Below are 27,344 nucleotides of genomic sequence, written 5' to 3' on the forward strand. Positions count from 1 at the left end.
AAATTCAAATACGCATTGTCACAAGCAAGAGCGCACGGCAATTCGTCTGGCAGTGTATTGCGGCCCTTGGGGATTAGATCAATTCTATGCTGGTCGCACATATATAGGGTATGCAAAGCTTTTGACTTTGGGCGGCATGGGCATTTGGTGGGCGGTAGATGTGATTCTATGGACAGCAGGCGGTATGTACAGTACTCGTGGATGCCCTGTAATACCAGTATATTTAGTTTAAAAAACCCCTCCACTGTTCTGAAAATGCGTAGAAATGGGGGAGAGGGGCACACCAATGATCAATAGCAAGCAAGTTCAGAAGTTGCGTGTACTAGTAACTGCGCATCCATAACAAATGCATACGCCAAAAAGAGTCCGGTCTACTAGTAGCTGCAATAGCAGAGCGGATGTCTCTTAATTTGCCCAGGAGCGAGTACTGGTAAACTTGAACTAGCCACGCTGAATACCAGTAACTCGTAAGAACCCCAAAAGGGCCACGCCGGGTTTACCGCACCGAGTACCAGTATTAAAACGAAAGGCTAAGTTAAGTACCAGTAACGCGACTTATGTGGACGTGATTTACCAGTATTTAATCAGAGCAGGTACTAGTAACTTATTTAATCAATTACCGGTAGGCGTAGTATACCAGTACTATGATGAAATTTAGTACCAGTAACCCAATTGTACCAGTATCTGTATACCATTTGATACCAGTACCTATAGTATACCGGTAGCGTAATAAGTTTAGTACCAGTACTTCGCTTGGGTCTCAAATTTAATACCAGTATCAAGTGGCTGGCATTACCAGTAAGGCCATCCAGCGCGCATGGGCATAGGTCCGTCAGGCTCCCTAAGCTACCAGTAGCGCTGCTGCAGACACACGAGTTACTGGCAAGAACCGCGGCATGGCTTATTTTAGTCCCCGTATCGTTGCACTGGATTAAGGCAAAATTTTCCCCATGCTACCAGTAACCGCCTACCTAGTGAAGGTCGTCTGCCTACATGTACGTACACGTACTCTTGGTGTTTATTTTTAATCCCAATGTATTAGGGGGGGGGGGGGGGGGGGCAAAAACACCTACGTATAAGAGATGGTATTTTTCCCATGGCATTAATTCCATTTTCACACATCAGAAACATTCATCCAATTCAACTCACACATCAGAAACATTCATCCAATTCAACTCACACATCGCAATAACAAAAGAACAATCACCATGACTGCCACACTAGCGGATATTATAAACAAGCTCAGCGTCACTGATGCCTTAAGCCTGAGAAACCACTTTGCTCATAGCAAGCTCCTGCTCGACTGCCTTAGTTAACGAGTCGACCCGGTGTTATATTTTCAACAGACGTTTGACTATCCAGTCACTCTAATGGCAGCCATGTTCGATTCCGGATGTATCTTAAGTGGCTCTAGGGCTCTGGAATACTTCATCCCTGGATCGGTTGGCCCTGAATCAGATTGGGACTTTTATGTCCCAGCATATAAAGAGTCGGTGGCCGACATGGTGAACGCCCTCTAAATCTGCGGTGTCAGTTGGAATACGGGTGCAAGCAACATTGCTTCAGAGTTGTTCAGCCATGGAAAAGCCACTATAACCCGAGTGATGTTAGAAAGCTTGGTCACATAGGTCACTGGGCTCGTAAAAGAGTCAGCTTCTCGTATTCTTGGAAATGAGCTCTACGAGGTTGCTTAAGTATATAAGGTTGCCCGAGGGGAACTTGATCTCACGGACGCCAGTTCGCTCGAAATAATACTGGACACCGAGAGAAATATTCACTTCGTCCCGATTCTGCAAGTGTTGCCTTGCGAAGGTGATAAAACTCCGTACCAAGATCTTTTTGGGAGGCCATTCAGTATTCTCAACGGTACAATCGCCACTTCGAAGGGATCTGAAAAAGTTCAACTTATAATTTGCTCTCGCTACAATAAAATAAAAAGCTGCATGTCTTTCATTAGGGATTTCTACGCCAGCCATGTCCAGTGTTTTATCGGAGGTTGGTGCGCGGGCCACCTATACTATAACTAAACCAGCACGAAGAAAGCAACAGTTTGGAGACATTCCAAGAATAACCCTGCAATCTTAAAGGCGATACAGAAATACAAGACGAGAGGATTCGAACTTATTGACGGTAAAGGCTCCAGCGCTGTAATTTGAACTTTAACTGACGACGACGCGCATATGGGGTTTTTCGGCAATATATATCGCAAGTATATTCCAGAATACTGCTATTCTATTCTAAATAACTGGCTTGATAAGAGAGAAGAAAACATCGAGAGTCTCTTATGGCTGGAGAATGATGGGCGCATTCTTGGTTGTTCGAGCTTGCTGGAGCGCTTTCATCGGGAATCCAACGTCACATTTGCGGGCTCCGGGCGAGAGTTGCCTATGTCTGCTCGTCGCCGCCTGGGGAATATGATTGCAGTCAATCTAAATGGCCCGGATGAGCTTTGTTCGAGAGCCTACTGTAGCGCGGTGGGAAGGAACGTAATGGAACATGGATGGGAAATGCAAACAGTGGCGAGGTCGGGTACTGCAAGCTGTTTCTTCAAAGATGCAACGCCGTGGTCGTGGGCCCTCTAGAAGGCCCGACTCGGATTTTAGGGGACTGAGCTTCTGAACTTTGCGATTTTCGTTGGCTGGACCAACTTGCTTATCCATAGGTACCTGTAGTTATTCTTTAGTAGTAATCGGATTTGTTTTGATGTTAACCCCAAAAATATTATCTACGTACGCGCATATACCTGTTTATTCATTCTACGAGCTGTAAGTTATCACCTACTGTAAATGTATAAGCACTGACGTAAATTACTAGGTACTACTGAGTTTTTAACATGCAGCCTTTGGAAATGCAACCAGCACATTATGATTAACCCCCCCTTCTCCCTGAGAAAATGGCGTGATTACTGCAGGCACTAAAAGGATAATCTTGTAAAATGCGGCAAATTTGGCTGAAGATATGCGGGCTTTGAGCATATATACCCACATGCCGAGTGGTTCTTTAACGCGGAAGCCCCCGTGGGTTAGCCTGAATAAATGCCTACACGAAGTGGCATGTCCGTGGAGCTCCAGCGCCATCCAATGTTACGTAGATCTACAGCAGGTAGGTAGCCTATTGGTAAGTTCGCATCAAGGGAATCGCGCGCTTTACAGGCGTGGCCGTACTCGTACACATAGAATGTGGAATTATCCAGGCCCGCAACTGAACTCAATAGGAAATCATTCCGGTGTCTGAAAAGCTCTCAGTGACATTGCAATAATACTAAGGACCAACATGCATACAAATGGTCAAGGTTCTACTCACTAGCGTTCGCGCGTACGAGGAGTCGTAGCCTATAAGGAATCACCATGGCGTGACGAGTCATGGACAGGACTGAACTGATGAATCGCTGAGTTAGCTGCATGTTTGCGCAGGGGCGATCCGTCCCGTCGGTAACGAATTAGCACACCCTCTTTGACACGGAGTGGGAGACAATGCTGGACTAGTGTATGGAGCAGGATCTCACTGTAGCATTTGAAGCGGAGAAGCGCTTTGGATCACATCGCTAGGTCCTCAACCTTGCTGCAGAGCACTTTTGTCACCTGAACACCTTGCCACTAACCGTTGTTCTACATCGGAGAACACCGACAATCACCGAAAATTCCATTACAAGGTCCAACTTAGAATCAAACAATGATGTATTGATGCAGCTCTTAGACTATTTTGTTACACATCGAATTAAGGACTAGTTGTCACTCTCTGCCTGCTCCCCCTCGGTGGAAGAAGAGTGTCCCTGGCGCCAGTTTTCTTCCACCGGCTTATGTGAAGTCTGAGTGCATGTATCTTCTCGCCTTCCTTGAAATGACCCTTCACGCTGCACCCTTCCCTGCGACCAAGTAGAGCCACCTTGTGGCATATTGATGGGAGGAAGCCTGGCGTTCTGTGGTGTACCTGAATACATCTAGACTTGTATTAGACCGAGAAAGAAGTACGAGAAGCAAATGAGCGCACCATGTGTTTCAGGGAGAGAATCTCATGAGTAAGTTGTTGACATTTTGATTCCCATTGTGCCAATTGCTGCTTAAAACGCTGCGCCCGACACTCTTGCCTTATAATAATCTGGTAGAGCACATCGGCTCTTTGTTTGCAATGTTGGTGGGCATTCGAATGTGGTGAGATGGCTTCGTTGCTAGCTTGCATGATAACGGTTTGTCTTGCGCGGGGGTGCTGCCACGAGAGAAGTTGGCCCGTATTAGCATGCGCGGAAGCTGGCCGACAATGCCCGCCGGAAATGCCTTGAGGAAAAGATGCCATAATTGCTTCTGCTGAAAATAAAATACGAGGTAGTTTGATAGAGAGAAGAAGGTATGTACACAGAAGTAAAACAAGACGCAAACACGGAATTTATAAGTGATTTCTTGCTGAAGCATTATGAGAAAGTACATGTAAGCATTAAACCAATCGCCTTCGTGCGACCCCAAACTCATCCTCATCCGCCGTTTTTAACTTCCTTTTCCGGTTGGTAAGATTTTCGGCGGCTATTTCTCTTGTCACTTCCAAGTCGCCAATTTCTGCCACATTGCTGCTAGGAGGAGTTGAGAGAGCAGGCGGCAATTGAAAAGGCGATGGGCTCCGAAGGTTTCGGCTCTGCGGAAGTATACCCGGCTGACGCTGTGTGGGGCCTGTGGCCGAGTGCGTTAGGTACTCTAGCTGGGGGTTATCCTCCAGGCGAAGAACAATCCCATGGCAAGCCATCCCTGCAAGGTAGAGATCCGCACGAAAGCTCAGCCAGGGCAGCGTAGCTCGATAGGGGGAAATGAAGGTCATAGATACCCCGGGAAAGTCCGCGGTATCCATAATTTGCGGCTTAATACTGGCGTCTGGCGGCGGCGTTGTAGGAAGCCACTTGCAAATCTATCTATCCTCTCCCGTCACGGCGTCCAACCTCGCCACGCATTTGTAAAACCTGTCGCGACAGTCGAGGAATACGCGCACGCCTTTGACGCCGACATCAAAAATGTCAACAACTCGGCAAATCAAAGGTACCATCTTTTGTTTGGAGGAGGGTTTGTATTTTCTGACGTAATTTTAAGGCAAAGTATGTAGATGTCTTGGCCAAGCTACTCATAAAGATACCCTGCACTGACTGCTACTTATATATAACAAACATGTATTTGCTTTAGTACTAGGTACTTAAGCCGAGTGATTTTTATTATTTGTATTTAGTCCCCATGGACTTATCTTCTTTTACATCCGGCTTCATTCTAGTCCTCCGTCTTGTTTTCGAGGTGCTGAGCAAAAGATCTAACAACCCACTCCGACTGAAACGCCGACGCGTAGCCGCCCGGCTTGATGAGTTGTCCGGACGCGGAGGCTCCACATAAATAACGGAGACATGATATACGAGATGAAATAGGATGATTTTTTAATCGATTTGTATTAGCTACGGGATCCCGACCAACACAGTCTCCATCCACCTCCACACCTCGGCGACTAACGCTTTCCAGTCCTCCACAACCTCCGGCTGCGCCGGCAGCCCCACATCCGGTGTTGGTCCTGTACACATGCGCCGGCGGCGGAGTTCTAACGGCCGACGCCCCTCCGCAGGCAGCATAAATTCGTCACCATTAGCGCAGTAGTAAATGGAGATTGTTAAACAATGGCTTGCAGGGGCCGGCGGCTACAGGTCTCTTGGTGATCCAGCTGGATGTTGCGTTGTGGCGCACTAGAAGAAATCCCCTTCGCTATCACTAAACGCAGCGTACGCCCCAATAACTTGGTCGATGGGGCTCGGAGTAAGATCCTCCGCCGGCATAGCTATGGCCCTCTCACGGTAGCTCTCAAAGGCAGAACAAACTGTTCGAGTTACGTGAATAAAATTTTCATTCTGTTTTTGGATGTAATGTTGATACTCCTTAATTTTATTTTGGAGATGCGCGATTTTTTCATCTTGCTGAACTATAGTTTAGTGGAGTTTCTCTTTCTGCTCCTGCAGCCTGCGGTTTTGCTCTTTTAGTACAGCTTGGTAGTGCTCTGATGTCTGCGATGGCCGCTGCTTATGATGACGAGGGCTGGTGTACATGTAAGTAGCCGCTTTTGGAGACTCTAGCGGAATTGGCGGGAGGTCTTTCTGATGCTTGGATATTTTTTTTTTAAGAGAGATTTCACCGTGATGATAAAAAAAAGAAGTGGGAGCTCAACAGTTTAAAGTATTTATGTATAGAATAAAGGGAATAAGCTTAATATTAATACATAGGTATATGCCTATGTAGATACCTGTACTTAAAATGGGAAGATGAAGCCCACTATGGCACTTAAACCCCCCCGTCCCTTTCACTCGTCTGGTTGCCGACAAATTTGGTCACGAATGCGACCAAGAATCCTTTCATAGTCTGGCTAAGCTCATCGATAGCTTTTTCGATTTCTTAAGCCTTGTTTACCAATCCCATAATTCTATTGTCGAGATGCGCAATTTTTGCGTTTCCACCTGCAACGGCGGCCTCGAGGCTACTAACCCGGGCTGACATCCCCTGAAGTAGCCTGTAATGAATGTTAGCCACTGAAGCCACTCTATTGCATGGATGCATCACCACCTCGTGTTATCGTTTACTGCCATGTTTGCATAGGGTGCAGTGTGCCCAAATGCATCATTTTGGTAAAAGAAAGAACTGTAATCGCCGAAAACTGATTGCTCATCATTCTTGAACAGAGGATGCTCCATGTCCAAGGCAGTAGGTGGCTCCAGCACTGCTGCGGGGGGGCTTGAAGTTAAATTGAAATGAAGGATAGATTCCAGATCAGCGTAATCTCCCCTACCAGAGGACGATTCACAGGCGGCGTTCGGAGGAGTAGTATCTGAAGCATACAGCGTCATCTTGGGTAAAATAATAAAGTAGATTGTTATCTGTGTTGTTTGCGAGATCTGACTTTCTGCTGCCGTTTTGAACTCAGACTGAAGATGGTGAAATAGTATTTTAAATATGAACACCGATGGTCTACCAGGGTGCTGTAAACGTGATCTACAGTTGACTGGGACTAAAAACGCCCTGGACTAGAATTCAACGGCTATAATAAGTACACGGTTATAATAAGTACACATATTGGATACCTACTAACCTCTTAGTTTACACCTGTACTTAAACACCGGTATCCCATCGCTCTACGTATTCTTACACCAGTGGACCACGCAAACCGGAACATACCCGACCTGATAAAGCACCAATTACACAGCTGTTGTATATCCACCCACGACAAGGTAAAATACGTCTTATCTCTTGCTTTGTACCCATAATTGCCCTGTTCCACCCGCTTCACGCTCAACTTCTGTCCTTTTCGTCACCTGCTTTAGTATTTAAAGCTACCTGCAGCCAAGCTAATGTATCTATGATATAAGCCTTAATCCTACACTAAGCTGTCCCGCGCATTCTGGCGGCTAATGAGATGGAGACAACCTATCGCGCCAATCGTCGACTATAGCGCCGATTTACAGTGCTCGGGTTCTGTGGAAACAGGACGAGTCATACCTACTTAGTGGGAACAAAAGTCTAGGTTCCTCAGGTTACTCTTCATCGCTAATTTGCATACCGAAGGCAATGTATTGCTCAAGTCTCGTGCTACAATCGCACGGCGATGTCCAGCAGTACGGATGGAGTAGGCGATTGGACAGCCAGGTGCTCGTTGCATTTTTCAGCCGCACATAACACCGGTCTCCCTGTCACAGTGGATAATCCTAGTGGAGGCTCTCGATGGTCCACTGCACTTCCAGGGTGCCCTTACACAGCGTCGCAAAATTCCGCCACTGCTGCAGGAACTCAACTAACAACACATGCATGGCGTCCCAGTTCAGGTATCGCGCTGCTCTCGTCAAAGCCAACAATTCGCCCAAGACCAATACGCACAGTTCTACCCACTCATGATCCCAAGATCACTAGTTCTGCAGCTGCCACAAGCGGATTGTTGACGAATACAGTGACATTAGTCTCCACCATCACCGTTTTTCTTACACTAGCGGCCTAGTTGGGGATAAGTGAAGCAGAATCAAGACAGGAGCCCAGGTTGTAATGGTTATGCGGGCTTTGTGTTTTGTTCTTTATATCGAGGATATCTAGCTATCATCTCCATTGTATTTAAAGTATAAATATGACTCGTTTGCCCGTGTAATATTGCACATCTAAATCCATCCAAACACCATATATGTTCTACACTTTACATCATCATCACTATTATGTCTTCCCACAACAAGCTCCCAAGTCTTCGCCCTGAAGATGGCTCACCACGCGGTAGTGAGGACACCCGCGGTAGAGAGGCTACCCGCGGTAATGCGGGCACTCGTGGTAGTGAGGGCACTCGTGGTAGTGAGGGCACTCGTGGTAGTGAGGGCACTCGTGGTAGTGAGGGCACTCGTGGTAATGAGGGCACTCGTGGTAGTGAGGACACCCGCATAGGGCAGCTACGGCCATTGGCGCTGAGGCTGGAGCCGCGCCCTATGACTCGTGTCACGCACGAGTCCCGCGAGACATGTGAGCATTGCGACGAGATTCCCCAGACTCTTCACGAGGCTTTTCTAGCTCGAGAAGAAGCTCGTCTTGCCCGAGAAGAAGCTCGTTTAATTCGAGATGAAGCTCGCTTAGCTCAGATTCGTGCTCAAACGGAGATCCAAAAGGAGTCGCGACATATCCGAGAAGAGATGCACAAGATGTGCGCAGAGATCTACCAACTAAAACAGTCTAAGATGAACGAGGTATGGAACCCATTGTCTTATCTTTATTTCATATCTAATACATAACTAGCCAACGCCCTCGCAGAGCACCTCTTCTAAGGCTTCCACGATTTCTTTCCCTCTCGATAGCCCTAAAACCCCAAAGGCAATAGAAGATCCGGGTTCAATTAAAGACCAAGAAGATCCGGATTCAATTAATGACCAAGAAGATAAGGAGGAATCACAGTAGCCTTTTGCTTCTGTGCCTCCATTATTGCTGGGCATGTAATAATTAGGATAGGATATATAGTATTCTTTATATTATATATTTAGTTTATCATCTCTTCTGTAGTAAATGTTGAATACACTTACGAGCCTTGAAGGTGGCGGCGGAATATATCCATTAGAATATTGCCACATCTAATTATTCCATCTGCTTCGTACCACGAGATAGACGTCAACATCGCAGTCTTTATAAAGTTCATGTACTTTCTGAAGAAGTGTTTTCCGTCGCTTCCAAAATCTTGCCAATTTGCTCTTTCGTCGTTTTTGGATATCTTATTTATGTTGTTCATAAGCACAATCAGGATGGCTGGATTGGATTCTGGCTTAGTCCTCCCCTGTAAATGGAAGGAATAGCTCGTAACACCTTATCTCATTAGCAATAGCGGTATCAACACATGTAAAGAGGAGCATCTCCTACTGCTGGCAAGTCATTTTCTTTTTGCTGATCGTATTATAGAAAAACTTGTAGCTTTCTCAATTCTATGTACTATGCATACGAACCTGGAACTACGTGTGCATGCATTTAATAAGTTGCGCGTCGGGATTAAAATTCGTACTAAGGCTGTAAGCCCCGCACGCTGGGTGCTTATTTAGACAGCCACAAAGAGGCCTATAGTTATAAGTACAGCTGGGATTTAAATAAAAACCGAAATATCTCTATAAATACCAGCGCGTGTCTGTAATTTTATAGTATCTCAAGTAACTAGCTGGAAAAAAAGTTCAAGATTATAAAACATGTCCCTGCAAGAGCTGCCTATAGAAATGGAAATAGACGAGGAGGTGTCGGTATACAAAGATCGTTTATTACAACAAACAGATAGCGCCACGAACCAGTTTATAAATAGTACGGCATTAGATATTGATCTAAATTTACTCGCATCTATAATACGACAGGATGCGTTGCCATTATTTAAGATGCACTGCCAGGAAATTCACCACTTTTGGTCCTGGTTAACAAGAAAGACTTTTATACCTGGAAATGTAGCTATCGGCGATTCAATTATCACCTCTGCTTTTGCAATAGTCGATAATGCAATTCTTCACAGTGGAGACTGCGTCTGGAGATCAAGACTGGCATATGTTCAACTAACTCAAATCTTGATTTCACTTAAATCAATCATCGCACGAAGGGGAAGGCTACGCAGAGGTGTCGGCCAAGGCAATGCCAGTATATTAATCGATCTCTACGTTAAGGCTCAGACTGAACCTTTCTCGCCAAAAGCTTTGCGCCAGAAAGTGCAAAACCGTGTGAGAATCGCTAAACGGTGGGCAGACCTCATTAGCGGCTCCATTTTTATTGCAGCCGTATATAATGACAAGGCAGAAATGATGATGTGAGTACCTAATATTCGTCTGTATATGCCGGTTGACTTCTGATGTCTATTGTAGAAGGGACTTTTCGGTTACGAACGCAAGAATTAAGGAAGTGGCAAATCATGCATTACGAGCTTGCACGTTATTTTTACCAAAAAAGTCCATGCTTTCAAATGACTATATATTTGAGCAAGATATGGCAGTAATCAGGCCTGCGTAACTGATTTCAAGTTGGATTTAGTGGCTCAGGGACTTAATTTAATGGATGAGGGGGCTTAATTTAGTGGATGACGCTCTTTGAATTTAATGGATGTGGGGGATTAATTTTCGTGGATGAGGGGACATCAGTGCTTAAGTTAGTAGATGAAGCGCTGGATTTGGGGGATGGTCAGGTTTGGTTTAACAGATGAGAAGGTCTGATTTGGTCGATGAGGGGACTTGATTTAGTGGATGGGAGGACTTGATTTAGTGGATGGGAGGACTTGATTTAGTGGATGACATGGACTTGATTCAATACCAGACTCATACTTGCATGTCTGGTACGTATAGATGTCCAGGTTCATTAATGTATTGATCATCAACTGTTTGAGTACACATAGCGCAATCTAATGTTTATCCATCAACAGCATGTGCATATACCTACATACAGGTATAAACGTACTATCACAAGTATAGTGTATCATCTGTCTCCTACTAGGTACACGTAGGTAGAGAAGATTCCCTTTAGAAATTGGATATAAAAAAATGTAAGCAAATGCTCAATTAGCAGCGTACAACCGCCCTATATTTATTCTATGTCACTATCTTCTTCTTCAGGCACAAGTGGCTCTATTCTGTTTGTCGTAATTTGCGGAATATCTGGAGAACTTTCCCGGCTGACAACTATTTCTGCTGCTGGCCTGCTAATTTCATGTGATGTGTTTTCCATGTTGATCTGCGTAGGCGCCTCCACTAGATTGGGGTTTAAAGACGGTTGAGATATACTATTAAATGTGTTTGCATTTGTGCGCTGGTTATCTGGCGGCTGGTTTAGCATTTCGATGGGCGCCCTGTTTTCGAATTTATCAACCGTCGGCCCAAAATTGAGATCATTAAATTTCGGCGTGAAAACGTAGTTGTTGTTAACATTAATCTTGGATCTCTTTGGTATAGGGATTGGAGCCTTGAATATACGAAATTTCGGGTCTTTGCCAACATCATTATTATCGTGATCTTCGTCGTCAAAGTCCAAGGGTCGTATTCGAGGGGTTGCCACGTGAGGGAGGGGAAGATCATCTTCTGTATTCTGCTGACGCCGAGTTTCTTCAGTCGTTTGGTCCTTTCCTCGGTCTGACTCTTCGTTCTCATCCATCGGGTCCGTCTCCTCGTCCTCATCCATCGGGTCCGTCTGACCCAGTCGAGATATTGGTCCCTGGGTCTGGCGCCTCTTTCTCCCACTCTTCGTGATAGAGTTTTGTCCTATTGTTATGTTTGGTCGAGCTGTTGCCTTTGGTCGCGCCCTTGGTCGGCTTGCTGCTAGTTGTCGTGCTATTGTCTTTTGAGCATCTAGAATTGTTCGCGGTTGAACAACTTCCTCTACATCATCCATTTCGACATTTAAGTCTTGCACTTCTGGAGTTGTAATCTCTAGGGCTTTAGCCTCGCCATAGAAACCGAAAAAGGAGCGTAAAATGTTGCTCTGAATGCACAAGGGACTTGGAACAGTAGATGGCCCAAACGGCTTCCCGAACAGACGCAGCATAAAAGACTGGTTATAAAGTAACGTAAATGAATAGAAGGGCGGCTTGCCGGAGCGCCATCTCATTCTGGCAAAAGGCTTTTCGTATTGGCGATAATCGATCTGAACGTCTCCGGCGTGTTTTCTGATTTTCTCATTATCAAAGCCCAACTGTGACGCTGTTTGGCAAAGCAACTTGATATAGTCGCTAGAGACGAGCGGGGCTTCACATTCACCGCGAAAATCTTGAAGCGGTCCCTCCGAAGAGAGCAGCGGAAAATAACGAAGTGCCGCTACAAGTAACTGTGCGACAGACCCGTGTGCGTTTACCACAGCCGGGGCGATGAACTTTTCATGATCAGTTTGCAAACTTTTCGCAGCCTTATCAACAAACCAATCTCGACTCAAATTATCGAACAAATCTGGCTTTGTCCTTGTTATGTCGCTTTTTTTTCCCGCTGGCGGTTTTACCTCAACATACTTCTCCAAAATTTTAACACCAATCGTAAGATACTTCATATTCTGATGAAATGTTTGTATGCTCGGAATGATTCCTGGGAAGGAAAGGAGGTTCTGCTCCAGCCTTGTTAATATCTCTTCAGACTCGATAGATTTAAATATAATTTTCTTTCGAAATGCCTCCTGGATATAAAGCCGATCGTTATTGCACCATGCCGGAGTCAAATTCTGAAGCTGATAAACAGTTGATTCGTCTAGTAGATGTTTCGACTCTTCATGTCCACTGAATATTCGCTCATACGAGGAATTAATATATTCTAGGTAGTTCACAATGCATTTGTCCACATGTGCGGCGAGATGCTTTGCCCAATTTCCTAATTGAAGGCCAGCCCACAGTCCTGGATAACACAGTAGTCGATCTAGTGAGTCCATAATAACTGGGCGATCAAAAATAAACGTTAAATGCCGTCTTTTAGGTGCAGATAGTATATTTATCCATTGTTGCGCAATATCATAACGCCGTTGTGTTGCAAAGTAACGAACATTTTGGAAAATGTCCCCGTCAGATATTTTTTTAGATTGCGCTAATAGTCGACTTAGTATGGTATTCATATATGGAAAAATATTGATATATACTAACGCGGCGGAAGGCAGCACATGTGCACTGTGCACTCAAACGATTCATCCGTTCCATGCAATTCTTTTGCAGCTTGCAAAACACCACCATTCACCACGCAGCAGATATCTCGACTCGCAATGCTGCAGATGGCCTCTGAATTAGAGATTCTTCTGAATTCGGCGGCATTTAATTTGAGAATATTTAGCAATCTAGCTTGGATTCTCTGGTCGATGTACCCGGTCAGTTGGTGCTTTAGGTTCTGGAGTACGCCTTCAAACCCGGAGATAAGAATGCCACTGGCTGCACGGCGGTCATCTTCAGAAACAAACTGCGACAGCGGCACCCGAACGACGCCTTCGATATATTTTGCATCCATTGTCATTTACCTTGTTACCAGTAGTGATTCTCCTTAAACACATGTTTATATAATTGTCGAAGAGAAATATTTCTGCAATTTGCCAAGAAGGATTATTTTTAACCCACTCAAATTTAGACCAATCTTAATCTTAGTACTTCCCTTAATAAAAGATAGAATCGCGGACAACGCCAGAATCTCTTCTCTAAATCTCAAAAATAAAAGTCTTCCCACAATTCTATACAGCATCAGCTATCTTATACTTCCATTCAAATGGCTCTCCTTCAATTTCGAACTGGAGCGGTCGGAGCTTATCTGCAAGAAAATTTAAATGCATATAAGATCTTGGATCAAATGGACCAAGAAGTGCCCACTGTAGTAATGGCAATAGGTGGACAAGCAAAAAGGCAATTTCTATCGGCAGCTTCAATACATTATATTACGGAAGATTATTCTCTGTCCCTATCACAGTGGCCGAGTTAGAATGATCTATATCTGCTTGATTGCGAGTTGCACCTACCACCAAGCGGGGTAGCGCCTCAAACTGAAGAACCTCAATTTGGCCACTGCATAAATCACCCTCTAAAAAATTATATATCGCAAGTCGAGTCTGTCATGGGGAGCCTTTATGGCGATATAGCTTTATGCTTCTGCGACTTAACCCTGATTTTTATATCGGATGTTGGAAGCTTCATCAATGCCATTGACGTTCTTTGTCGTTGGATGTACAGGGCGTTGGATGCAGCTTATCCCACTAAGGCCAATGTCTTCTTGGTCATTGACGAAGCTTCAATCAAAGAAAACAATTTATGGTTGAATATCGCAACCGCTATGCTATCTACATTGCGCAAGTTGCAGCCTCACGCTACATATACTTTAACAGAGGTAATGCACTTTAGCCGCCAGTGCTTTGACATTAAGATCAAGGGATAGGACGAGGTATATACTTACCTATGCTTAAATATAAAAGCTAAATCGTGGTACCGTCGGAGCATAGGTCTGGAGTTTTCGGCGATACAGTAGAAGTATTTATTCCGATCAGCAATTGCGCGGTATGCTATAAAACCATCTCTCCCTTTTGATCTAATCATCGCGACGAGAATCTCATACCTATTACCTGGAAAAGCGGGGGAGAATATATCCGATTTCTTACGGGCTTGTGGACGGCAAGATGTAGATCACGCCCAGGTTATTGCATCTGCTCTCGTTATGAACGCGTTTCCCCAAGATATGCCGGGTAAGTAAGCGTTTATATTAGTGGCATCTTAACTAGACTAAAGATTTATAGCTTTTATTCCCGATGTAGTTTATAACAAACTTTACTACGAGATAATGAAAGGCTGTGAACGGGAATTAGGCATTCTAAATCTCAGCCAAGTAGTCAAAATAAGGTTCAAGAGATTGGCTTTAAATAACAAAGAAGACTTCATGCAAAAACATATTAACTACATTCGATCATATGCTAATATCTTTAATATATATACTTGACGTGCATGTTCTATCTGTCTCGTTCATGAGTCAGTCTTTGCGTTAGACTGTCAACATCGTCTGTGCAACCAATGTATTGCGCAAATAGGGCAAGAATATAAATTCTGGAGGTTTAACATAGATAAATGCCTGTTATGCGAAAGACAGAACCAGAGTCTTTATATAATAAGGCCACCAACCGCGGGCCTTAGAGTTCTTAAAGTCAGCGGTACAAACTGTACAATAATATGGCAATTTCTTAAATAAATTCAGCGGCTGATTAGTCTAAACTTAATGCCTTTCTGGGAGCATTTTGACAGTGCTATGGGCAAGGAACTTGGTAAGGCTTTCCATGTAGAAAAGGAGACGTTAATAAACTAATCGGAGAAATATAGGCTTATATTTTATTATTACCCTTCTTATAGAAAAATAGACGTTTTCAGAATGCAAAAACCGTATTCCATATCTCAGAAAACTAAAATATAATAAAAAGAGGATTACTTTTGGCAAAGATTTGCAATGGCATCTGGAAAAATTAAGGTGCTTAACTAATTTAAGGATTACGGGGCAGAGAAAAAATAACACGGAACTGCATCTCTCCAGCACTAATAAAGACAGCTCAATAATTCCTGATATCTCTGTACGATGTAACGGAAGCATTGGTGTCAGATCCTACATCGAATTTGCCTCCGCTAAGCTTCTCAGTTGTTTGTTTTTTATCGAGCTTGAAACATTACCTCGCTTTTATACATCTCCGGATATTTACCATATTGTTCTACGTTGCCGCGTCCCGCCTAGTCATGGACTTTTAGATTTACTGTCAAAGCTCCACAGAAATCACGTGTGCGTTTACTATCAAGCGAGTGAGCCAAGAGCGAGAAAAGCCCTTCTTTGCACGAAATCATTAATAGAGAGCTGTCGCAATTCGCAACCATTTTCTCGACGGCTTAAACTAAGCGCTACATCCTTAGCTGCCACCATCTCCATTCAGGTAGATGGCATTAATGGGAATAGACATAATATCAGCAACTGTCCTTATCCGCTGTATAAGTTGATATCCGACCAGGGCTTAGACACTCCGTTTGGAAGCAGACGATGCAAATCATCCTTCTCAAGCAGCACTATACACACAGGAAGTAATGACTTGGTAGATATAGAGATAGATACATTAGTTGAGACATTACAAATGACGTTGTAAGAGATGACTGGACAGTATTTTAATTTATTATATGTAACTATATCATCTCATGCTCGTAAATTTATTAAGTTTTATATAAAAAGTATGAAGTAGACAAATAACGTAAGTAAACATAAAGCAAACAAAAGACAAATAAAAAGCAGAATTCCCGACAGGAGCGATGCGAAAAGACTAAAAGTATCGCTTTATAAGTGATAACATAGCCTCGCGTTGACGGGTAGATACGGGACTTGGTTGAATGATGCAAGGTAATTCGTTGTTGAACTCCGCACTCTCAGTAGAGTCAATAATATTTGACCAGAGTAGCTCAGTGATCTCATTGTCACTAAGTGATGTTTCATCATTCAGGAAAGATAGAAACGTGTCTGCATCAACGGGAGGAGTCTCTATTGATGGTAAAATGCTCATAGGCACCTCAGTTGGCGGTGGTGTTGGGGCTGGTTGAGGTATATCGACGGGTGAAGGTGCCTCATGGGATAATAGTGAGCTATTACTACTGCTCAAGCTTGGCGTATTTGCCGAATCAGAGCTTGTAGCGGATACAAAAGAGCTAGAGCGCCTTGAGTATCGCTGTGATGTATCGTCGCTATCCGATTCTTGGGCCTGCATGAATTGCGATGGGCCTGATAATTGACCATCTGGGACAGATTGGAATCGTCGCAGTAATCCAGGCTTAGATTGATAGCCTGTGTATTGACCATCTGGTCGGCGAATAACTACTAGAACGTCTGCATTATATTCTTCGTAGAAAAAATGCGCTTTTCTGGATAAACCACGTTGACGGTTTCTCATGCCCCGGGTGGGATCTTTGTTAGTGCGTGAACGGCGGCGAGCCATAGTAGATGAAGTAGCGATAATTTGATTTGCGCTTTCTTAATGAGATTGAAAGGTGATGAAATAAAAACTAGAGATTTGACTTATGGCTCTATTTGAAGGTTTTTTTCTGAGGACGGTAGGCGCCGTCTTGTAAATATTGAGCTGTTCGACACTTCGCTATTTTCTCCACATCTCCGAGCGCGTAGCCGCCGGAGGCCCACTAATCCGGGCCCGTTTCGGATGCCACCGCGTCAAAGCAACTTCTGGGATTAATTTTGGAATTAAGCTAACTTAATATTAAACGCTGTACTAACTTAAGACGATCATATGCAACAGTGAAGCGCGCTTCTAAAATTAATTACCTATAGCAATTCCTCAGCGGTTACCTGTACTAAACTTAGTCTTAGCCCATTGTTTAAAAACCAACAAACCCGCTCTACATTCCCCTCCCCCCCCCCTCCGAAGCATTACAAGCAGCTCTCGACTTTTTCTTCACATCAAAATGGAACTTGATCGAAACCTTTGGTACCTTATTGTTTTTTTTGGCTTTATTATCGTTTCTTTGATTGTTTGGACTGTTAAAAATCTCATCCCCAACCCAAGAATCTTTTTCTTAAAATACATTCTATACCCTAGGCTTTTCCGTCCACGATGGGGATTACTTATAACACGTTTTCAGACAATGCTTCTTTTAAGCTTTTTGTTATGCAATATTCTACTCATTTTAATGCCAATATATCCACTTCCGGAATGGAATTTGATACAAACACGGGTGGCTCTAGCAAGCATTGTAAACCTTGCTCCACTTTGCATAGGGGGTCGGGCTCCAATCATTGATGCTTTAAACATATCGAGACAGTCATATTATCTTGCTCATGCATGGATTGGAGTTATTGCAACTATTGAAGCAGTTATGCATTCAAGCATCTCATTGATCCAGAAACAAGCAGAGCAAAAGACATCTAACCATATCTTACTTTCTGGATGGATTGTAAGTTGAAACATTTGATGGCCAGTCAGAAATGCTAACCATTCTCATCCAGGGATTTAGTCTCTTGTTAGGAGCTTTCTGTATGCCTGTTCATGTAATCAGGAGACTTTTTGGGAGATGGTTTCTCTGGGCACACCGAATCATCGCCATGGGTTCAGTTGCAGTTATATTTTGGCATGTGCTGCAAACTTCTTCTACTATCGCTAGAATGCTTGTGGGCTCTTCCTGTGGGTTTTGGTTGCTCACAACAATCTTTCGTATTCTAAGAGTGCTCTGGTCTGGCCACTCTGGTACTATTATCCAAAGGTCTAGCGACGCAGATGTAATTCAGCTTACAGTTCGACTTATACATCCAATCAAACTACAACCTGGCTGCTACTTTTATATATTCTTTCCCGCATTCTGGCTTAAGTATAATATTCTTTAAAGCTATACTGCCATAGCGTTCTGGTATCCACCGGAGAGTTCTTATGGAGCTATTACGGAGCTTACATTTCTACTATCACAACGTGGGAATTATGCAAAAGCCATCTTACAACTTAGAGAAGGGCAAACAATTCTCCTCGATGGGCCTTATGGTATTAACTATGAACTTTAAACATATGAAACAGCTGTTCTCGCAGCCAAGGGCATGGGCATCGCAGCGATTCTCCCCTTGGCGCTTAGCTTGGCCGCAAGGCGGCACCACGATGAGCGTGTACGAGAGAATCTAGGAGCGCTATCTCAAAAGAATCGGGCTATTCTAAAAGAGATATCTTCCGCAACAGGAAAAGAGCTTGAAGGTCTGAATAAAAAAAAGACAGAGCTAGCTAAAGAAAGGCAGATATTGTTGAGCAAAAAGTTGTACAGAGATGCGATTAAGAAAATCATCCTCTTTTGGTCTCTTGAAAGCAACGCGCAAATAGCGTTAGCACAGGAGCAACTTGTGGCACTGCAAGCCCTGGATCCCAATAATGTAAGTTTACCGCTGACTTATAAAGATCATGCTAACATAGTTTGATCTAAAGGAACTCTTTGTCGTATGGTGTGGGTTTCCACGATATCGAACCGGACCCGCACCTTTTAAAGAATCAGCATATTGGAAATGTTTAAATCCGAATTCTACTAAAAGTTTTGACGTCACGGTTACTTCTAAATTAATGGAGGAGCGAAGTCGGTTAGCTGGTAGCTTTGCCGTTATTGGTGTGTAAAGGAAACCTTAATGAATTAAGAGATATACTGATATATTTAGCGTCCGGAGATGAACGTTTCAGAGCTATTGTCAGATCAGGTGCTGTGGAAGGTATGGATAGTAAGGGTATTAGATATGTAGAGACAGAGTATCAACCGCAAAGCGTTATGCAGGACAGAGAAGTAAGAAAATATAACAGACTTACACTTAAGGTCGCAAAGCAGGAGGAAGAGGCTATGAAATTAAAGCGAAAACAGTCATCTAGAGATTCAGACGAGAGCAGCCTATACTCTACAGTGTCTGAGTCTACTTTCTATTCAGTTCAGGTCTAGTTTATTAGTCAATTATCTTTTAATATATTACTCGATCGTTAAGTAATATTCAATTTTATTATAAGAAGAATAAGCGCTTGATAATATAAACTAGGGAATTTAGTTAGTAAAATTACGTTAAATCTAAAACCAGTACTAATATAAATATTTTGGATTAATATAAGCTATAATGGAGTATGTATGTATTTTAGTACTGTTATATTAAACCTCTCTATTTTAGACAGGAGCTTTCGTTAGTGTATATATAGGACGTATTTTAGTAAGTTTTCGTTGGTGTATATATACCCTGATGTAGCACAAGTAAGATAAAAGAATCCAAAGCAATCCATCCAATACAGCTGACTATACATAAAAAACATATATTACTTCTTACTTCTACCCTTACTTTTACTCTTCCTTCTACCATTCCTTCTACCCTTTCTTTTACCCTTACTTCTAATCAAACATGGCAACCACACTTTCAACAGCAAACAATCATCATATCCTCATAGCCGGCTCTATAAAAGCAGCCGCTAACCAAAATGTTCTTAAGGATAACTTAAAAAAAAACTTTAAAAGTCAAAAGTTGACTGCTATATTAGCAACAGATTTTGAAGAAGGGAAAAGCCAACCACCCTCTATTATTATTATGGGCACACGGGCTGCACCGCATATGCGGGAACTGGCAAAACGGGTGGGCGCTACTCTTGTCTCGTCAGAGTGGGCCGATTCTGTCTACACCTCTAAGAAATGGGTAGTCCCAAAGGGTGAACAGATTTTGTGGCAAAAAGAAGAAGATACGGATGGTGATACTAGTATGGGCGATGCCTCCGGGGAGAAGGAAGATGGTTCCAACAAGGAGAAGGACAAGGGAGATGACCCCAACAAGGAGAAGGAGAAGGGGGATAACTCTGACAAGGAGAAGGAGAAAAGAGATGACCCCAACAAGGAGAAGGAGAAAGGGGATGACTCCGACAAGCAGAAGGAGAAGGGAGATGACTCCGACAAGCAAAAGGAGAAGGGAGATGACTCCGACAAGCAGAAGGAGAAGGGAGATGANGAGATGACTCCGACAAGCAAAAGGAGAAGGGAGATGACTCCGACAAGCAGAAGGAGAAGGGAGATGACTCCGACAAGCAAAAGGAGAAGGGAGATAACTCCGACAAGCAGAAGGAGAAGGGGGATAATCCTGGCAAAAGTCTGAAAAAGGAAGATGACGATTCGCAAGGACTCGGGGGCATTCCTGGTTTTAAAAAAGAGGAATCCGAGCCACCTCAACCTACAGGGCCGAATTCTTTTGAGAAAGACCCAATACGAAGAGCATGGTATGATCGAGTTGACGACGGACCATGGACGATATCCCTTCCCACCCACCCAGGAGATCTGGTTGATGGTGTAGAAGAGCCGCGGAAGAATTATACCATGTGTATAGAGGGTACCTATATGAATTGGTTTGTAGTAACTGATCCACAGACTCCCATCTTTGTCGAAATGCAACAACTACGGGATTCGTTCTTAGTCCCATGCCGGCTTGATCCATCTCTAAAAGAGGCATATATTAAAGCAAAGGGTAACCAATTTCACAGACGCACCTTAGAATCGCTCCCCCCAGCGAATTCTATGGACACATTTAACTTTTGGTCTGTTTCATATGACGGACGAGTATGTATGGTCATCGGTAATATGCCGGGCGATCCTGCACCGGGAATGTGGTCTCGTTCCGATCTGAGGAACGCGTGGGGTATGAAGAAGACGGATACGATTTTGAACATGATCAGGGCAGAAATGGATCACCCATATATGGATAATGGTCGTAAGAAAAATATTCTAGGGGAAGATACTATTGATGAGCTGAGAAGGAGGCTAGGGGAAAGGGGTAAGTCTGTGGAAGGGGATTTGACGAAGAAATTAGGCGGCTTGCGTTTTTAGTAACAGCAGTTTACACTTTCGTGTTTTTATGCATTTTATATTTATTTGCTTTGCAGTCAGTTAGTGGTGTAATACAGTGATGTTCATGATCGGTTTCCTCTTTTCCTCTCTCTGTCTTTCTTAAAAGAGAAGGCGCACGGACCCTTGGTACCTTGCAGTACTCTACAGTACTAACTGAACTGGACTGCCAGAAGTGGCTGAAAGTAATGGCCTAAAAAGCCCCTAGCGCGTGCTCTAAAATCCACTATAGACCGTAAGAGTCAAGTTCTTTCAAGTAGCTACAAGTATATAGTAGCTGTTGGCTCACGTGCTCGGATCGCGACAGTGCCACTAAGACTGTTAGGTACGTAGTGATCGTCATTAGCTACAACAGCAGCGAGTCTCAGGTTATCTCGTGATTACTCATGTGACGTTGGATGCATCGTCGCTCTACCCCCCTATTGGCTTTGCGGTTACATTTTTCATGAGATCAAATCATAGAGAATATTCAATTTTTAATTTATACCTAAATCGCGAGCAATATATTTATGTATTTCATTTCATCAATGCTTTTACAGCATTATCTGCAAACCTCTAAATATGTTGCAACACATAGCAGACAACGTAAGGAAAGATGTTAGTAAAATGTAAGCCACGTGATACCACGTGTCTCCGTACCTAGGCACACCGTGTCCTTTACGACTCGCTGGTGCAACGCCTGATACGCACTCTCAGTAGGCCATCCGCAGTGCTTGATATACAACCATGGATGCGGATAGCTTTATAAACGACTGGTCTAGTGACGATGCGAGTCAGTCTCAGCCCTGTGACTTCGCCGATTCCGAGGACGAGCATTCTCAGCAACCGACTCTAACTCGACGCAGCCAGCTGAGACCTGCCGGAAATGGCCTTGCATTCGTTCCTTACGCTGACTGGAGGCCAGGACGATCGTATAACCAGCAGCCAGCCGAGAATATCTGGTATGACGTGGAATGGAAGCTGTCTGTGAACAACAGGCGGAAGACAGGCGAATCAGAACCGGGCATTGCGTTATCGCCACGCCAGTTCTGGAAATACGTCCTCCAGCCGAAGTTACAAGCTGTTGTGAAGAGTGCCAAAAGTCCCTTGACAGCTTCCGATACGCAAATCCTCTTGTCCGTTAGTGACCGTAAAACGAGCAGTATAACCAAGCGGTTTTCGAAGTTAGATATTAACTGGCTATTTGTGGCAAAGCAACTACAAGAATGGAGCCGGTTCTTGACTGACGACAAGGTTAAGAAACTAAAGGTCGAAATTACATTTTACTACGTTGAGGATAAAAGCAGGACAGCTCCCGCAGTGCGCGGGGCCAATGCCACTCAAGGTGCAGAGAGAGAGGCTCGAATTAGTGCCGAGAGAGCTGTCCTGGGTCGGCCGGAAAGCTGGAGGCAGGTCATCGCTCTTGTTCGTTGCCCAGGACCCCCATGCAATAAAGGCCCTTATTGTTGGCGAGACGGGCAAACGCACTATAAGTTGCTTAGCCATCACTTGAAGATGCTTGTTGATGAGGTGCAGAAAGGCCACAGTATGCAAACACACAATGACATTCCTGAACGTATCCGAGAGGAATTGCACGCGGAACAGCAGCAACAAGCCGAGCGCGAGTGAAAGCGACGGCGACATGATTCAGACAGTTGCCCGACTGGCCTTCCAGTAATCCATATTCATAACGCTCCAAGTAATGCTAATGCCGGGGCTAGCTCTAGTATCCCTTCCACACCTGAGATGGTTTTCCCAACATCGCCTACCTTTGATATCCAGGGATCTAGAGAGGACGCAGTAAAGGCGTATGTGGTGTGGCAGTGTTCCAAGGTCAGCAGTCAGGAACAGAAAAGTTTCTACAACTTGGCTCAGAGCCTGACCTTAGATCACGGCATCTGTCTCTACATGATCTACACTAACCAGAGGAGGTATTTCCAATTCTATAGAGAGCATGGCGTTTTAGATGGCGTTGCGTGGCATTTTGTTTGTGATATTAAGCTTTTTCTTAAAGATGCGTAGCCTTATAGAAAGTGAAGTGGGCTCTTTACAGACACATGGTTATGAATAATTAAATGAATTGTTATAGCGCATGTTTATGGTTCCTCAATGCTAATTAGTGCGTTCTTAAAATGGCCTCTGGCACTCTTTTTCCGGCTGCCCACCGCCTTTACACACTCTTCCAAGAATAACTTGAAATCTGCCTTGATAAGCTCCCAATCGTCATGCACTCGTGACCTGATGTAATTCTTCAGCTCGCCAAAGAACTCTTCAATCGGACTGAAGTCGGGTGAGTAAGCCGACTGGGGAAGCACTACTACGCCTGCAGCCTCACACATCCGCATCATTCTCTCCGAAAAGTGCCATGAGGCGTTGTCCATGACCAGAACAGACCTTGGCTCTGGGAACCTGCCGCAGTACGGTAAAAGCCTCTCAATGAAATCGTCAAATACCTGTGTGGTTGTTGAACCTTCGTACACCTCGAAATAAATCACCCCATCTTGGGTATATGCAGGGAGAATCTGAACCCGCTTGCCGCGATGAAATCGCTTGATCTGCACCGGTATTATACCTCTAGGAGCATAACCTCGCTTTCGGGTCCCAATACTACGATCCGATCCACTCTCGTCAACGAAGACGAAGTGTTCGGAACTATAAGATAACCTCTCGTATATGTATTCGTCCCGCAGGTCTGGATCACGTTCTTTCGCGACGGTTCGGGCAACTTTCTTCGTCCAGTTTGCGTTGTGCAAGGTTCTCCCAATGGTGACGCGAGATACACGGATGTTAAACTCTCTACGAAGGAAAGCAGCCATATCCTCCTGGGTCATGCAAGGCTCGCAGGCTAGTCTGTTCTCTAAGGCGGCCCACATGACAGGAGTGATTTTCTTGGATGGGCCAGGTCTGTTCGGGGGAGCATCGATGGTCCCAAACCGCTTTATGTTCGATCGCGCGTAGCGTACGGTTCGTTGGGTGCATTCATTCAGCTTCGCTATTTCTTCGTCGTTGATCTCTTTCTTATCCTCGAACTTACTGTTGATCATGGCCTCCATGATGGTGCGCTGCATTGTATGTAGATTTGGGGCCATGATAACCCATGCTAACGAGACTGCAGCATACCGGTGACAAAGCGGTTATGGCAGGGAAACAACGATGGGACCCAGCAGCCATGACTCATGCATTCCTGCCTACATCATAAGGCCTCAATTTCGCATTACGGCAGAACTCAGATCCGTATGTCGTAATAATAGCTTGCATGTGATGGCACGTGACTGGATCCTAAATACGAACTTTAAGTCCTGATTCCGAACAACCAGCTTTATCTACAATTACAGAGCATTAAGATCCTGAGAGCGCGAGAATGACGCACCTAGCTTAACCTTAACTTTAACCCTAAACTAACTTCGCTGCATCTTCATCCCTCCCCAGTGCACGATATGTCGCTGCCAGATCTGCCATACTCCCGATTGTATCAGGATGCTTATCGCCAAGAATCTCCCGCCGTAGTGCCAGTACTTCCACTGATATTCCTTCTGCCTCTTCATACCTGCCAAGTTCATGATATGTTGCTGCAAGTCTTGCCATACTCTCGATCGTATCAGGATGCTTGTCGCCAAGAATCTCCCGCCGTAGTGTTAGTGCTTCTACCTTTATTCTCTCTGCCTCTTTATACCTGCCAAGTTCATGATATGTTATTGCAAGAGATGCCATACTCTCGATCGTATCAGGATGCTTGTCGCCAAGAATCTCCCGCCGNTCTCCCGCCGCAGTGCCAGTGCTTCCACTGATATTCCCTCTGCCTCTTTATACCTGCCAAGTGCATGATATGCCGCCGCAAGACTTGCCATACTCTCGATCGTATCAGGATGCTTATCGCCAAGAATCTCCTGCCGTAGTGCGAGCACTTCCACATATATTCCCTTTGCCTCTTTATATTTGCCAAGTGCATGATATGCCGCCGCAAGATCTGCCATACTCCTGATTGTATTAGGATGCTTATCTCCAAGAATCTCCCGCCGTAGTGCCAGTGCTTCCACTGATATTCCCTCTGCCTCTTTATACCTGCCAAGTGCATTATATGCCGCTGCAAGACTTGCCATACTCCAGATCGTATCAGGATGCTTATCGCCAAGAATCTCCCGCCGTAGTGCGAGCACTTCCACATATATTCCCTCTGCTTCTTCATACCTGCCAAGTGCATGATATGTTACTGCAAGCCTTGCCATACTTGCGACCGTACCAAGATGCCTACCGCCTAAGGCCGCCTTCCGCAGTCCATATGCCCTCTGGTCCGCAATCTCCCTCTCTCTCCATCTTCCACGTTCGTATAGATAATACGACAGCCTTGCTAATAAGTTCGCGGCCGTTAACTCTCTTCCACAGAGCGTAGCCCACTCACACGCCTGCTGTGCGTGTGTGATGTACTTCTCGCATTCGTTCCATACCTCTGGTTCACTGACCGGGAAGAGACCGGATATAATCTCAAGTGCTGCGACCGAGAAATACTTTTCCTCTTTCTTTCGTTCCTTTCTACCCATTCCATACCGCATCGCTTCTTGCACTAGCTTGTGCACCTTATATGCGCGATTTCCATCTCCAGTGGCCTGTACACTTAAAAATGAAAAGTCACAGAGACGGGCGATAGCTTCAGTAACTTGATCACCATCACTATCAGAGTCTGATGAGGAATCATCATCGTGCGCTTCGTGAACATGATCCAGCACATTACTGTCGCCGCTGTAAAGAGCTGCCTTCTTGACCAACTCAAAAGGGATGTTCTGGTTATCCAGAAAGGCGTGTATGTGCAAAATCTGATATGATGTCTTGTTTTCAATCTGAAGATGCTTCATCGAAATGTTCCAGGTCTCTAAAACACTGTTTGACACCTCTCGTCGCCGATGACGGTCGGTTTGTGATTGCTTTAGAATCTTCCATCTTTTCTTGCCCTCTTTCAATTTCAATATGTATTCCTCAAGAGTTGTCAAGGTCCTCCTTATATATGCTGCAGCTTGCGATATAGCGAGTGGCAGCCAGTCAAGCTCGGCCAGAAGTGCTGCAATATCTTTTGCCTCATCGCTGCTCACTTGATTATTTCTGACACTGTCAAACAGCTCTTTCGCCTCATTTGGAGTCATATTTGAGACTTTGATTGCCCTTCGTGCAGCAACAAGATGTCCAGCAATGCGCTCGTCGCGGCTCGTCCAAAGAACTTGGCCCCTTGGACCTCGTGGGATGAAATTATCTAGGCTTAATGCATGTTCTCCCAGATTCAAAGCATCTTGTGCAGTATGGCCAACACCAAAGAGCCTCAAGTTATCCGCATTATCCAGAATAAGAACCCAGGGAGGGCTCGTCTCGATACGGTAACGTACGGCCATTAAGAGATCCTCGCCACCGAGATTGCTTGGGAGGCCTAGCCTCTTCGCAATCGACTTGAAGTCTTGGGTGAATGTCGTCTCGTTGTCGGCATGGACCCAGAACACGGAGCAGGTGGGGACTTGGCACCGGCGATAGGCATAATCGAGGGCAATCTGGGTTTTGCTGGGTTGCCGCTGCTTAGCAACGTATTACACATTATAGCGCCTGGATGGCTTACCCTGAGCCGCCGAGACCATAGAGGGCGGCGGTGGAGTAGTCTTCGGATAGCGGCAGGATTCTATCTAGCTCGCTAATAAGGTCTTGACGAGGGATGAGCTCCTCATTGCGGGGAAAAGGAATTAGGACACAAGGTTCGCGGGGGTTACTGGCGTAATTGTGGATCACATCGCCTTGATAAATCCGGGCATTATTTCCAATGGTATTGGACTCGATGGCGCGGGTAGAGCTCATAATGCCACTATTCTTGTCATAGAAAAGAAGGTAAGCAACAAAAGCCAGGCTGAAAGAGCATTTGTGGGCTTAGACAGGATTGTTCTTAGTCATTCACTGGTGCGGGGTAGCCTATAGACTACAGTTTATTGACAAAATAACGGGAATCTAGTAAGGAAAATGATCGCCGAAGCTGACTGCTTCTTTTGTCACCTTTTCCAAGCGTGCAG

General features: G+C 44.7%; 10 protein-coding genes across 10 annotated transcripts; 5 read left to right on the forward strand and 5 right to left on the reverse strand.

Annotated features, from left to right (window-relative positions):
• Positions 1 to 4,431: 4,431 nt before the first annotated feature.
• Positions 4,432 to 5,028, reverse strand: M431DRAFT_500282 (hypothetical protein; the record flags this gene model as incomplete). The annotated part of the gene is made up of 2 exons (XM_024917909.1): positions 4,432 to 4,893; positions 4,915 to 5,028. The coding sequence occupies 2 exons, from the start codon at positions 5,026 to 5,028 to the stop codon at positions 4,432 to 4,434; spliced, it is 576 nt and encodes a 191-aa protein (XP_024769185.1).
• A 1,376-nt stretch (positions 5,029 to 6,404) lies between these two features.
• M431DRAFT_486815 (hypothetical protein) lies at positions 6,405 to 7,268 on the reverse strand (the record flags this gene model as incomplete). The annotated part of the gene is made up of 3 exons (XM_024916429.1): positions 6,405 to 6,519; positions 6,573 to 6,931; positions 7,182 to 7,268. 3 exons carry the CDS (start codon positions 7,266 to 7,268, stop codon positions 6,405 to 6,407), a joined length of 561 nt encoding a protein of 186 aa, XP_024769186.1.
• Positions 7,269 to 8,203: 935 nt separating this feature from the next.
• Positions 8,204 to 8,927, forward strand: M431DRAFT_486816 (hypothetical protein; the record flags this gene model as incomplete). The annotated part of the gene is made up of 2 exons (XM_024916430.1): positions 8,204 to 8,719; positions 8,769 to 8,927. The coding sequence occupies 2 exons, from the start codon at positions 8,204 to 8,206 to the stop codon at positions 8,925 to 8,927; spliced, it is 675 nt and encodes a 224-aa protein (XP_024769187.1).
• A 770-nt stretch (positions 8,928 to 9,697) lies between these two features.
• M431DRAFT_486817 (hypothetical protein) lies at positions 9,698 to 10,300 on the forward strand (the record flags this gene model as incomplete). Its single annotated transcript, XM_024916431.1, has 1 exon — positions 9,698 to 10,300. The coding sequence occupies one exon, from the start codon at positions 9,698 to 9,700 to the stop codon at positions 10,298 to 10,300; it is 603 nt and encodes a 200-aa protein (XP_024769188.1).
• Positions 10,301 to 11,921: 1,621 nt separating this feature from the next.
• On the reverse strand, positions 11,922 to 13,453 carry M431DRAFT_55278 (hypothetical protein; the record flags this gene model as incomplete). The annotated part of the gene is made up of 2 exons (XM_024921372.1): positions 11,922 to 13,036; positions 13,093 to 13,453. Coding segments are annotated over 2 exons (1,476 nt in total), but the record flags the coding sequence as incomplete, so codon positions are not given.
• A 2,809-nt stretch (positions 13,454 to 16,262) lies between these two features.
• On the reverse strand, positions 16,263 to 16,928 carry M431DRAFT_543197 (hypothetical protein; the record flags this gene model as incomplete). Its single annotated transcript, XM_024921144.1, has 1 exon — positions 16,263 to 16,928. The coding sequence occupies one exon, from the start codon at positions 16,926 to 16,928 to the stop codon at positions 16,263 to 16,265; it is 666 nt and encodes a 221-aa protein (XP_024769190.1).
• A 963-nt stretch (positions 16,929 to 17,891) lies between these two features.
• M431DRAFT_543199 (hypothetical protein) lies at positions 17,892 to 19,401 on the forward strand (the record flags this gene model as incomplete). Its single annotated transcript, XM_024921145.1, has 6 exons — positions 17,892 to 17,898; positions 18,219 to 18,309; positions 18,364 to 18,476; positions 18,510 to 18,853; positions 18,906 to 19,080; positions 19,130 to 19,401. 6 exons carry the CDS (start codon positions 17,892 to 17,894, stop codon positions 19,399 to 19,401), a joined length of 1,002 nt encoding a protein of 333 aa, XP_024769191.1.
• Positions 19,402 to 20,714: 1,313 nt separating this feature from the next.
• On the forward strand, positions 20,715 to 21,332 carry M431DRAFT_512945 (hypothetical protein). Its single transcript, XM_024919934.1, has one exon. It carries the CDS (start codon positions 20,803 to 20,805, stop codon positions 21,307 to 21,309), a length of 507 nt encoding a protein of 168 aa, XP_024769192.1. The 5' UTR covers positions 20,715 to 20,802; the 3' UTR covers positions 21,310 to 21,332.
• Positions 21,333 to 22,053: 721 nt separating this feature from the next.
• Positions 22,054 to 23,377, forward strand: M431DRAFT_500287 (hypothetical protein; the record flags this gene model as incomplete). The annotated part of the gene is made up of 4 exons (XM_024917910.1): positions 22,054 to 22,560; positions 22,660 to 22,931; positions 22,962 to 23,237; positions 23,329 to 23,377. The coding sequence occupies 4 exons, from the start codon at positions 22,054 to 22,056 to the stop codon at positions 23,375 to 23,377; spliced, it is 1,104 nt and encodes a 367-aa protein (XP_024769193.1).
• Positions 23,378 to 24,550: 1,173 nt separating this feature from the next.
• M431DRAFT_534889 (hypothetical protein) lies at positions 24,551 to 27,194 on the reverse strand. Its single transcript, XM_024920936.1, has 2 exons — positions 26,903 to 27,194; positions 24,551 to 26,847 (listed from the first exon to the last, which is right to left on the reverse strand). The coding sequence occupies exons 1-2, from the start codon at positions 27,133 to 27,135 to the stop codon at positions 24,999 to 25,001; spliced, it is 2,082 nt and encodes a 693-aa protein (XP_024769194.1). The 5' UTR covers positions 27,136 to 27,194; the 3' UTR covers positions 24,551 to 24,998.
• Positions 27,195 to 27,344: the final 150 nt, after the last annotated feature.

Source organism: Trichoderma harzianum, assembly GCF_003025095.1.
Source record: "Trichoderma harzianum CBS 226.95 unplaced genomic scaffold M431scaffold_18, whole genome shotgun sequence".
In the NCBI taxonomy this organism is placed as follows: domain Eukaryota; kingdom Fungi; phylum Ascomycota; class Sordariomycetes; order Hypocreales; family Hypocreaceae; genus Trichoderma; species Trichoderma harzianum.

Bases quoted from the DNA above. Each gene is read 5' to 3' on its own strand.
- M431DRAFT_512945 (XM_024919934.1), top strand. From the start codon at position 20,803: ATGTGTATAGAGGGTACCTATATGAATTGGTTTGTAGTAACTGATCCA.